The 13,433-nt window shown below is 42.4% G+C and overlaps 1 protein-coding gene across 1 annotated transcript; it reads left to right on the top strand.

Moving 5' to 3' along the window:
- The first annotated feature begins 1,020 nt into the window (after positions 1-1,020).
- LOC139716719 (uncharacterized) lies at positions 1,021-5,700 on the top strand. Its single transcript, XM_071628249.1, has one exon. It carries the CDS (start codon positions 1,021-1,023, stop codon positions 5,698-5,700), a length of 4,680 nt encoding a protein of 1,559 aa, XP_071484350.1.
- The last annotated feature ends 7,733 nt before the right edge of the window (positions 5,701-13,433 follow it).

Here is a 13,433-nt window from a genome sequence, read left to right as displayed (position 1 = left end):
GGAGGTTATGCATTTTATAGTCGGGAGATTGGTAAGGTAGACGTGCGGGGAATTAGATACAGCTGAGGGGAGAGGATAAGCAGGAAGCATGGACGACCACGATAGGCAAGTCAGCTCTCATCATGGACAATGACCGTGACGCTCGTTGTGCTAACGGTTTACCAGTGGAGGTCGGTGAGCTCTCATCGAAGACAATGATCGTGACGCTCGTCGTGCTGTGCTGAGGGTTTAGCAGTGGAGGTCGACGATCTGGATCCGGCTGGGGAAGGACGGACGATGTCGAGACGTTTTGTGGGGACATCTTGCGAACACAGACAATGCTGTATTGGACGTGTGGTGTATTAGAGGCTGCGTGTATTGGTATAGCCAATGCAGACGTCGACTACAGTATCTAAGTTGAGTGCTCACACTAATGATAATTTTTATGTGATTGCATAGACTTAATGCCAAGCTCCTTCACAAGGCATCATTACCCTGTTGTAGAATTTACACATGAGTAAATAAACAAAGTGGTGTTAAACGGTCAGTCAAACATTGATTTGTGTGCACGTGAATTCAATCGTGTTTACATCATGGGCCTATTAAGTTTTAGTGTGGCTGTGTAGCGATAACGGTAGTTATTATTGCTATTAGTAGATGAACTAGCAGGTCTAAAAAAAAATAAAACCACAGAGTGACAAGGTGCTAGGTCACTATGTGACAATTTTGGAGGTCCCACCGAGACCTGCTAACGTTAGATCTATGTTAGGTGGTGTAAGACACAGCCATAGGCTGGTAAAGAAAATTAAAGGCTTCCGTATCATGTGGTTGATTTAAGGTGCCATGTAGTTGAGCATGGTATTGTATGCAGTGTATGCATGTAACCATTAAGGTGTGTACTGGTTAAGAGTAGACCTGGTTGAGGTTGTGTCGAATTCGCAGTTAAAAGTCTGAGCGGAGTATTCAGTGAATTGTTGTGAATTGGGAGTGGATTTTTCTCCTGGTTGATGTTCTTTTGGTTGGCTGTTGTTGGATGATACGATGGCAACTCCAGAACAAATTAGAGACTTTGCCACCCTTGGTAGGGAACTTGGTTACTCCGGTGGAGAGTTGAATAGTTTCGTGAATGCTCGTTGTGATGAGGCTGCAGAGAAAATGCGGGCTGAGGAAAGAGCCAAGGTCCGGGAACATGAAATGAAAATGGCTGAAATGAGATCGACAAATTCCAGTAGTAGTACGCATGTGGATTTGAGTGGTTTGCACTTGAAAATAGGCAAGTTTGACGAGAATCGGGATAGGTTCGATGCCTATATCAACAAGTTTGAGTTGTTTGCTGACAGTCAGAAGATCCCTACTGAATTCAAGGCCTTATATCTGATTTCAAATCTGAGTGGCAAAGCCCTTGAAGTGGTGAACAGAATGGAGCCTGCTGATAGAGATGATTATGCAAGAGTCAAACAGGAGTTGATGGTGCATTTTCAGTTGACTGAAGAAGGGTATCGCAGGAAGTTTAGGACTGCACGGCCAGAGAAAGGAGAAAGGCCACATCATTTTGTGACGAGGCTCAGAGGGTATCTGGTGCAGTGGATTGAGTTGTCAGGGATCGATGAAGAGTATGATAAGTTGTTTGATCTAGTCCTACGGGAACAATTTTTGAATAATTGCTCAAAGGAAGTGGTGGCATTTTTGAAAGAAAGGGATTGTGATTCAATGGAGGCGGTCAGTAAGAATGCTGATGTGTATGTAAATGCACATGGTGTGCACACATTTGGACAGCAATCAAAGACATCTGATCAGAATCAGAAATGGGGAGGTTCAAAGCCCTCACAAGGTGGTGTGAAAAACACACCAGGCAGTCCGAAACCCCCACAGCGCCCATTTGAAGTGACGGGAAGGAATCAGCCATCACAGGGTAAGAAGACCCAGTATGGGGCTGGGCGAGGAGATGGCCCGAGGGGTTGTTATCAGTGTGGGAGTCCTACACATTTGAAGAGGGATTGTCCCATGGTGCGTGTGAAATCAGCTCAAGCAATGGTTGGTACAGAGGTGCTAACTGAAGGATCAGAAATGACACGGTCAAACATGGATGCTAGCACGCCGTCAGCTGGCAGTCCAGGAAACTCAATAGGTAGTTTGAGGTCAAATGACGGGGGTGGCAAACAGCCACAGGCAACAGGGCAATCAGCTGCGTGCATGCCTGTTGGAAATCATGTGCCCTTGGACGGGTATCAGAAAGTTGAAAAGCTGGGAATGGCTTACGGACAAGTAAGTGCGATGATGAATCGTATGCCAGTTGTTTCAGGCAGGTTATATCCTGGTGAAGTTCCAATTTCAGTACTCCGTGACACAGGATGCAGTACATGTGTTGTTAAGTCCAGACTGGTTGAGAGACATCAGCTGACTGGGAAGTGTCAAACAGTGAGGTTGATTGATGGAACAGTCAAGCAATTTCCAGTCGCCAAGGTAGAGTTAGACTCTCCATATTTTTCAGGTGAGATTGAAGCATTGTGTATGCCGGATTGCTTGTGTGAAGTGATTGTTGGGAATGTCACTGGTGCACGTGAGCCCAATGATCCAGATTTGAAGTGGGTGCCCAGAGGGGGCAAAGCATTGAGTGACGATGCTGATCAGGAGGATGATGGTGGTAGATACGTCATTGGAGATGGTGAGCAAACTGTAGATACCAAGGTTGATGGCGTTGACAAGGAAGAGGTTGACAATCTTTCTGAGGTGAAAGAAGATGATCCACAGGTGATGGCAGTCGAAACCCGATCTCAGAAGGAAGACCAGGTGTTGGGCGAGACAGAGTGTTCAGTCAGGAATGATGACAGTGGAGTGCCAGCTGTCATGGCTGTGGAGACACGGGCCCAAAAAGCACGCAGTGCAAAACCCAAGAAGGGGTTAGTTGTGGTCGATTCGGTCAAAGTCGCAGATCCGCCAGAGTTTCGTCAGAAACAGAAAGATGACCCCACTCTTCGAGCATCGTGGGATAAGGTTGGTGTGACTGATAATTCCAGGTATCTGTTCCGGGTAGATCAGGGGTGCCTATTGAGGCAGGAAAGAGATCCGGAAAACCCGACAGAGGGGATTGGCCCAAAACTTGTTGTGGTGCCAAAGGCATATCGTGCTGATATCATGCATTTGGCACATGAGTCATTGTTTGGCGGTCACTTAGGGATCAACAACACATTGTCAAAGGTAAAGACACAGTTCTTTTGGCCGGGCATGTATGAAGACATTGCCAATTTCTGCCGATCATGTGATGTATGTCAGAAGACCATCAGCAAAGGCAAAGTGCCAAAGGTGGAGTTAGGTAGACTACCAACAATCGAGGTACCATTTCAGCGTATCGCCATCGATTTGATGGGGCCGTTCACTCCCTCTGAACGTGGTCACACCTACATATTGACAATTGTAGATTATGCCACGAGGTATACGGAAGCGATTCCGTTGAAGTCAATAACGACAGTCGATGTCGCAGAAGCACTGGTGACAGTGTACAGTCGAGTGGGTATACCGCAAGAGGTTATGTCTGACCTAGGACCCCAATTTGTCTCTGACTTGATGAAAGAAGTCTGCCGGTTATTGTCAATCAAGCAGTTGACGAGTTCCCGATACCATCCCATGTGCAACGGGCTAGTGGAACGGTATAATGCTGTGGTGAAATCGTCTTTGAAGCGGTTGTGCACAGAGGAGCCACGCCAATGGGATAGGTATCTTCCTGCCCTTTTGTTTGCTTTGCGAGAGGCACCAAGCTCAAGCCTGGGTTTTTCTCCATTTGAATTACTATACGGTCGGCATGTGAGAGGACCCATGGAGGTTTTGAGAGAGCTGTTGACAAACGATGCTGTCGAGCCAGAAAGAAAGAGTGAGTATGAGTATGTCATCGAGTTGAGAAAGAGACTTGTTGAGTCATGGCAGATGGCACAGGAAAATTTGAAGCAGTCGGCAAAGCGGTACAAGACCTACTATGATCGAGGTGCGAAGAAACGGAAGTTGAAGATCGGAGACAAAGTCTTGGTGTTACTGCCGACGGAGCAAAACAAGCTCTTGGTCAAATGGAAAGGGCCATATGAGGTGGTCGGTGCCAAGTATGACTATGACTACGTAGTGGATGTAGATGGCGTGAAAAAGACATTCCACATAAACATGCTCAAGCGATACTTCAGCAGGGTAGCAGAGGAAGAAACTGCTGGAAGTTGTTTCGAGGTGTGCCATGATGGTGGTGTAGATGAGTTGTGGAGTGACGAAGGCATGGAAAACAACGATGATGTGGTCACTGAGATACCAGAAATGCCTTGTCCGATTCAGAGAGAGTTCGTTGAGGATGTACAGCTGGATGTTTCCCTAGACGAGGTGAAACAAGAGCAGATCAGACGATTATTGTGTGAGTATCAGGATGTGTTCACAGATGTACCAAAGAAGTCAAGTATTGCAGAGTGCAAGATACACTTGACCACAGACGAACCGGTGCGGTCACCACCATACCGCGTACCCCAAGCGTTGCAAGGTGAAATCCAGAAGGAGGTTGAGATGATGATGAAATTGGGTGTTATTGAACCATCTGACTCTCCCTATGGTCATCCGATTGTGATGGTAAAGAAACCGGATGGAACCAACCGTTTCTGTATCGATTTTCGGCGCCTTAATAAGGTTACGGTTTTCGATCCTGAGCCAATGCCGGTGCAGCAAGACTTGTTTGCGTCACTTGCAAAGAGCAAGTATTTCAGTAAATTGGACTTATCAAAGGGATACTGGCAGCTCCCTTTGAGAGACTCAGACAAGGCCAAGACAGCGTTTCTGACACCGATAGGACAATTCCAATTCAGATACATGCCATTTGGACTTGTCACAGCGGGGGCCCAATTCACGAAGATGATGAGAAAGCTGCTATTGGGTGTTCCCAATGTGGTGACCTATATTGACGATGTGCTGGTGCACACAAACTCGTGGGAGGAACATGTGGCCACACTCTCAGCCGTGTTGAGTAGATTGCGGGAGGCCAACTTGGCAGCTCGACCAACCAAGTGTGCGCTGGGATTTCAGTCCATAGAGTTCCTTGGCCATGAGGTGAGTGAGGGGATCCTACAGACGAGCGAACGTCTCACAAAGAAGATTGCCGAGGCCCCAAGACCGGTGACCAAGAAGCAGGTCAGATCCTTCCTAGGCCTTACCGGCTATTACCGGGATTTTATACCCAACTATGCCGATGTGGCATTGCCCCTCACAAATCTCACGAAGAAGGGAAGTCCCGAGAAGGTGAAGTGGGGAGAAGGCGAAGAACAAGCATTCCTCGGATTGAAGAAGAGCTTGATCAAGCCACCCATTCTGCACCTACCCGATGAGACCAAGGTATTCAAGCTGAAGGTCGATGCCTCAGACACTGGCCTAGGTGCTGTTCTAATGCAAGAACGGGATGGCGAAGACTTCCCAGTGGCTTACGCAAGTCGGAAACTCCTCCCGAGGGAATGTCGTTATGCCACTATCGAGAAGGAGTGTCTTGCGATCGTTTGGGCCATTCGCAAGTTCGAGTTCTATCTGTGTGGCCGGTCTTTCGAAGTCCACACAGATCACAAGCCGTTAACGTACATACAGGCGAAGAAAATGCACAACAAAAGAATCATGCGATGGTGCATGAGCCTACAGGAGCACAGGTTCAGGCTCGTCTCTGTAAAGGGCAAAGACAATGTGGCTGCAGATGCCATGAGCCGCCTAGTGTGAACCTACAACACAGAGTAGACGGTCAAATTCAAATGGAACATAGTAAAGCCAAAATAACAAATTCTGACAAACCATTTTTTTTTAATACAGTGTTTATTGCATATATTTGACGTCAGTACAGTATTATAAGATTTTTCTTCATGTTACAAAGATGCATTATTATGGAAGTCTACTTTAAATGTACAGGCAACATGGTTGGCTGTAGACAGGTGTTAATATGGACATATACATGCAGAAAATTCAATAAGTTCAGTAACTCCTTTGTACATGTTTTGTTTGCTAAGAACAAAATGCGCGAAGCAAAGAATATGATGCTTGTTTTTATTTCTGTTATTTCTTTCAGCGTTGCGACAAGACTACACCCGCACTACATCAACGTCGCTATTGATTAGGTGTAGGGCAATCGCGTTGTAGTGTGTAATTATGTACATGTACAGATTGTAGTTTGAGTTGTTATCGCATATAATGTTTAATTACATAGCTTGGGTTATTATCCAACTATTACTGGATACTACTATACAGGATCATATAGGTGATAATTCAGAGTTGAGGAGTGAGATAGGTTTAATGTCTCTCCTTAGACACCAGATCTTCAGACAGTCGAGAGGTTGCAAGGTTAGCATTGATACTCTGTAATTCTATGGGGCATCATTGACACACAAACATGTATTATCCAAATCTCAAACTTATGTATGCATAGTCACGCAAAGCATGATGTGCAGTGTGAAAAAAAAAATCATGCTGTTCGTAGAATTGTTTTATGATTATTATGTAAGTTTAATAAGTCTGTTTGAACTTGGAATATGTCACTCTTTTATTACAAAAAAAAAAAAGGAAATTGGTTTTGTTTGTTTTGGAAAGTTTTATTGTAGTTTTAATAACTTTGGCATTAATTAAAGAGAAGTTGTGATATTTGAGAGTTTCTGGTGGTTTATTAAACATCTACACAAGTGTATATAATGTGACTGATTTGAAACGATAGGCACAGTGGTGATCAGTGTATGTTGCAAGTGTTTATCAATTACATCAGTTTTAGGTGAAACCGATTAGAATTATGTGCTACACATGCGAAGTACATAGAGAGCACATTTTATGCAAGCTTATTGTTTGCTTAGTCAGTAGTAGTGAAATCATTGTTTGTCATTAGGTAATGTTTCAGAAAGGAATTAGAACTGGTATGTACAAGGTGTAATTGCTTGATGCACAGGGTTGCATATAATTGTAGGGTATATGGTTGGTTTTTGTTATAGTTTAATAAAGGTGATTTTTAGTTGTTAGGTTTTTCTTTGTGTAGAACATAACTGTTATACTGTACATGTATATGTCAGTGTTTTATAAGGAAAATACATTTTTGTTGTTGTTGTTGATATAATTAAGATTTCCCCTTGAATTATATCTTAAGGTGGGGGATATTGTCAGGATGAAACATGTATTTCCTTAGGTGTCCAAGCATGTAGTGATAGATCATGATAGTTGTTTTTTTTTTTATTACAGAGAACAGTGTAAGCTTAGATCAATGGAAGTATAATAGCCAAGATATGGTGGGTTTGAAAATTTGCGTAGTTGTTTGTTTATCGTATGCAAATCAGTAGACCATAGGTAAACAGCTGACACGCGACCACATTCCGTGCACCACGGTCTGTATAGGACGTACTGTAGTGTCGTACATTCGGTATGGGAGGTTATGCATTTTATAGTCGGGAGATTGGTAAGGTAGACGTGCGGGGAATTAGATACAGCTGAGGGGAGAGGATAAGCAGGAAGCATGGACGACCACGATAGGCAAGTCAGCTCTCATCATGGACAATGACCGTGACGCTCGTTGTGCTAACGGTTTACCAGTGGAGGTCGGTGAGCTCTCATCGAAGACAATGATCGTGACGCTCGTCGTGCTGTGCTGAGGGTTTAGCAGTGGAGGTCGACGATCTGGATCCGGCTGGGGAAGGACGGACGATGTCGAGACGTTTTGTGGGGACATCTTGCGAACACAGACAATGCTGTATTGGACGTGTGGTGTATTAGAGGCTGCGTGTATTGGTATAGCCAATGCAGACGTCGACTACAGTATCTAAGTTGAGTGCTCACACTAATGATAATTTTTATGTGATTGCATAGACTTAATGCCAAGCTCCTTCACAAGGCATCATTACCCTGTTGTAGAATTTACACATGAGTAAATAAACAAAGTGGTGTTAAACGGTCAGTCAAACATTGATTTGTGTGCACGTGAATTCAATCGTGTTTACATCATGGGCCTATTAAGTTTTAGTGTGGCTGTGTAGCGATAACGGTAGTTATTATTGCTATTAGTAGATGAACTAGCAGGTCTAAAAAAAAATAAAACCACAGAGTGACAAGGTGCTAGGTCACTATGTGACACTCGTCAAACATTTTCGAAGACATAGCATTCAGAATCGTCAATTGTCATTCAAATTCATCCCTCCCGCTGACGGATTGCAGAATGTGAAGATCAAATTCGTTTTTGTTCACACAATTTCATTAATTTTTCATTCAAATTAGTCAGATGTTGTTGATTCTTTATTTTGATGGTGAACTAACTTAAAGCCGACATTTTACTTTCTCTCGTAAATTGTATCGTTACACATTATTCCCTGTCCATTTGCTTAGACAATACACTCGAAAAACATGACTGCCAACCAAAATTGATTGAAGGATAAACGAAAGTCAAAAGTAATAACCCAGGACAGTATGTCAGTGTCATCTTTTGAACTTTAACTCGTAATGTTCAGGTTTATAGCATCAGAATGCATGATGCAAACTTTAATATAGGTTTTCCCATTCATTTTCAAACCTTCAATTTCACAAATGTTTACTTCAATTTCGTCGCTGGATGTCGGTAATAGGCCAATCTTACTTTCAAATTCGCCTTTCATCGTTCATTTTCAACTAAAATCCATTCAACTTCGTCATTTGGCATACATTTTCGACATTTACCGTTCAAACGCGTCTGTCTCACTCCCAGCACTCAAAACAGCAGGATCGATTTCGTCTTTTGTCAATCATTTTCGTTAAATTTTCATTCATATTCGTCTCATATCTCTACCCGGTGTGATTTTCCAGTCATTCATGTATTTTTTCTGTAACCGTTCACATTTTCATTCAAGAGTTAACATACACACAAGTGTCCCCCCCCCCCCACACACACTGAACCACAGATACAGACACACACACACACACAAGCAATCCGAGTACACACTGATACAAACAGATGTACCGTCTCGCAAACGAAAACACCGACGAACGATTTCTAGGCAAACATGATTAAAGACAAAATTTAAGTGTAGAATTGTAACCTGCTTAATGTCAAAAACATAATTATGTTTGCTGCTTTCCAGGGTACAAAATTTAAAATTTACTTCATGCATTATGATGCGAAAACCTGAACATTACGAGTTAACGTTCAAAAGGTGACACTGACATACTGTCCTCGGTTATGACTTTTGACCGTCGTTTATCCTTCAATCAATTTTGGTTGGCAGTCATGTTTTTCGTGTGTATTGTCTAAGCAAATGGTTAGAGAATAATGTGTAACGATACAATTTACGACAGAAAGTAAAAATATGTCGGCTTAAAGTTGGTTCACCATCAAAATAAAGAATCGACAATATCTGACTAATTTGAATAAAAAGTTCATGAAATTGTGTGAAAAAAAAACACGAATTTGATCTTCACATTCTGCGATCCGTCAGCGGGATGCCATGAATTTGAATGACAATTGACGATTCTGAATGCTATGTCTTCGAAAATGTTTGACGAAAAACGAATTACAATGACAATGGACGAAATCGAAGTTAGGATTTGCGTTCCGCGTGCTTTCGGGACGAAATTGAATAATACATCTTTGAAATGCGAAAATGGATGGGAAAACCTATATTTGTACCCTGGAAAGCAGCAAACATAATTATGTTATGCATTCTTTGACATTGAACAGGCTACAATTCTATACTTAGATTTTGTCTTTAATCATGTTTGCCTAGAAATCGTTTGTCAGTGTTTTCGTTTCCGAGACAGTACGTCTGGTTGTATCAGTGTGTACTCGGTTTGCTTGTGTTTGTGTGTCTGTATCTGTGGTTCTGTGTGTGTGTGTGGGGGGGGGGGGGGGGGCGGGGGCACTTGTGTGTATGTTAACTCCTGAATGTAAAATGTGAACGGTTACAGAAAAAAAAAATACATGCATGAATGGAAAATCACACCGGATAGAGATATGAGACGAATATGATTCCGAATGAAAAATTAACGAAAATGATTGACAAAAGACGAAATCGATTATGCTGTTTTGAGTGCTGGGAGTGAGACTGACGAATTCGAACTGTAAATGACGAAAATGTATGCCAAATGACTAAATTGAATGGACTTTATTTGAAATTGAACGACAAAAGACGAATTTGAAAGTAAGATTGGTCTATTTCCGACATCCTGCGACGAAATTGAAGTAAAAATTTTTGAAATTGAATGAAAAAAAGGTTGAAAATAAATGGGAAAACCTATAGTATTTCATATCAATTGAAATCGGCTGGACAGAAGTGACATATAGAATAATTGATTCTACTTTTAAAACATGGTAACGGACCGGCACACTAAATAGCATACCAGTTCACTCTTTTTAGCGGGGTCATCCCACGAGACTGACACCCACTAGTCATACGGTTGTCGCGCCCTTAAACCATAACTTGGTTTATTTCGTAACTTGCCGTGTAAGCTCTTCAACATGCATACACGAATGTGCTGCTTACGCACTGGCAGATGTTTTATTTCTGCATGGTAGCGTAGGCGGCGAGTTATGGTTTAAGCCAAAGTTACGGTTTCGAACCTCGACATACGGTCCATGAGCCCGACATCAAAAATAGGTCCATGAGTCATACAGCCCATGAGTTATACGGCTCACGAGTCATACCAGGGAGGTGGAATCTTCCCCCTCCCTGGTCATACAGCCCATGGGTTCAACACTAGGCACAAAAGGCTCGTGAGACTGACACTAAGCAATGAAAGCCCACGAGACCGACACTAGGCAAAGAATTCGGTTCACGAGACCGACACTAGGCAAAGAAAGCCCACGAGACGGACACTAGGCAAAGAAGGCACACGAGACTGACAGGATGAACAGCGCCATCTACTTGTGAATTACAAATATGTACCTGTATAGGGTGTTCCATGAAGGGGAAAATTACATAGTAGCAGGTGCGATTTCGTTACGCTGTCGAGCGAGAGATTGTAACTAATAACAACACCATCTACATGTCAACTACATTTAGTGTATATTTGTACACGTGTGGCTTTTAGGGAGCAATTCTGTCACGCTACGGGGGCGACATTGTTGCCACTTTTTTCCTTTTTTTTGAATAAAATTGTCCTCTTCGTAAGACCACCACCCCCTCCCCCCCCCCCCAAAAAAAAAAATGTAAAAATGATATAGGAGAAGAAAGATGAATGGTTTAATTTTAGATGCCTTTGTGCTATATTTAATAGGCTTTCCTAATTTCTAATTAGACGTTGGACAGGATCTATTTTTTTCGCCCTTTTCTTTCTCGCTTCACAAGTTAAGTAGGCCTTATTAGATATACTATCTGCCTGCTTATATATCCGCCTGCTCAGAGTTGAATTTGTAATTTTCTCTGTGACTATTATATATGAAATTCAACGGATGAAAACGTTTTTATCGCAGCGATTCACCTCAGTTTGGATGGCTTGTGTTTGAGAAATTATTGTGACCCGCTACAACAAAATGATCCTAAAGTCGGGTGAGATCGATTATTTGAAAATTGCATGACACAATTCCCTAATCTTTCTGCTTTAAAATGATATATAACACATCTTATAAAAATAATCGGCTGTGGAGATATCGATGTTTAAAAGAGAGGATGTCGAGACGTCTGGGAGATCACTGTTTCGAGAAAAGCGCCCTAGAAGTTCTCTTTGCGACGCAATCACGATCAAGGGACACGCAAGTCAGTATTCACCTCTGGACAATAGAAGGTAAGCCCTAGCAACCCCGAAATGCTTATTCAAACACAGCGTCGGCGGTCTCTTCATCGACCAATCAGTGACCAGGATGCCAGGAGAAGCGGCTGGGCATAGCGCACCCCGCCAGCACGCACCAGTCAACTGGGCAGTGTGCGAGCTTCACGCTTCGGTTAGCGGCAAGCAGCAAACTGACCAATGAGATCACTCTGGTCGTTGTTAGGGGCGGAGCCTATCTGTGGCGCTCAATCCAAATGTTCGAACAAGTTTCTGCTTCGTTGAAACGCCAAAAAACATGGCCAAGAAAAACGCTATTTTTTGGTCTTTCCTTTCATCATTTTGCTTCAAAATTTCGACAGACAATAGAAGACATGTCAGACTCTAATAATATGTCAAATTCAAAAAATCGTAAGTTTTGACCAATTTTGATGCTCTGACTTCAAACTCGATTTTCACGGCTTTGACCGTGCGCGACTTTAGGACCATTTTGTTGTAGCGGGTCACTATTATTCTCAAAGCGGTACAGTTTTCATGGAATAGAAAAGTTATTTTCATGGATGTATCTTCCTTTTCCGAATTTTTAACGCCGCCTTAATTGACGATTACATTACTTTCTGTGAATTTAAACCATTTCAACGACTTTGCAGATGACTACCCCCCCCCCCGAAGTAAAGCAGATGTACACTTTAACACTGACCATTTTGTGAATAATTTCTTATAGTGAACTTCAAATCATACCTGGGTATTTTTCTAGTTGGTTAATCTGAATGTTCACATAATTTTATTACTTTTTTTTTTCTAAGTAGGTGTATACCGGTATAGGCTTTTCAGTTAGGGAAACGAGGGTGTTTCAGCATTTTCGAAAGTAATGTTTCCATCTCTTACACCTTCTTTATGCCATTATCTGGACACCCTATACAATAACTTGGTCTATAGGTGGCGCTGTTCATCCTGTCAGTCTAGTGGGCCTTTCTTCTTCTTCCTTTTTTCTTTTTGCCTTGTGTCGGACTCGTGGGCCTCTTTTGCATAGTGTCGGTCTCGTGAGCCTCTTAAAGATGATATGTGACCCCGCACCTCAAAACAAACAAAAAACAGACATGAATTTTTAGTTAAGACCATATTCTGAAAGAGCAGACTTTAAGCTTTAACATGATGTATAACTCAAATGAACTCCCCTAACCTATCTAAATATTGGAAAGAAAGCACAAACTCAGGAAAAGTGTGAACTGAGAAAAGAGGTTCTGAAGGTAGTGTCTATTCAAGCGCTTAATCTTTACCAAACCGTGCTGGCTGTGCGATGAATGGGACAAAAAACAGGAAGTAAACCACCAGAGTAACAACAATGAAGGGATTATCAGATTAGATTGAAATTAGGCTTGCCTCATTAACACATTCTGTCCATAATTATTGCCAACTTTCAAAGCAGTAGCACTATCCTTTCAAAAGTTATTAGAGTTGAAAGGGAAGAGTGAGGACAAGGCTTTTCAGAAATGAAAAGGGGATTCTAAAGACACACCTAATCACACTATTCTACCAAAAATGTTCGAGATAAACTGCTAAAAAACACACTTTCCTGCCCGTTATATGATACCAAATTTTAGCATAATGTAAAAGAAGACCCGCTCTTTCAGAAAATATGAAAAAGTCAAGTTCGGCTAGGTTGACCCATTTCACTTTTCTTCAGTCCTCACGCAAAATCAGTGTGTGCGACTTTATGTTCGTTTTGAGGTGCACGGTCACATATAAAGTTTTGG

The sequence above is a fragment of the Diadema antillarum genome, unplaced genomic scaffold (genome assembly GCF_040938485.1).
Source record: "Diadema antillarum isolate AM-2024a unplaced genomic scaffold, OU_Dant_1.0 scf00000069, whole genome shotgun sequence".
Lineage (NCBI taxonomy): Eukaryota > Metazoa > Echinodermata > Echinoidea > Diadematoida > Diadematidae > Diadema > Diadema antillarum.
The sequence above is the reverse complement of the archived record's forward strand: the minus strand, read 5'-3'. Positions and strand labels throughout refer to the sequence as shown.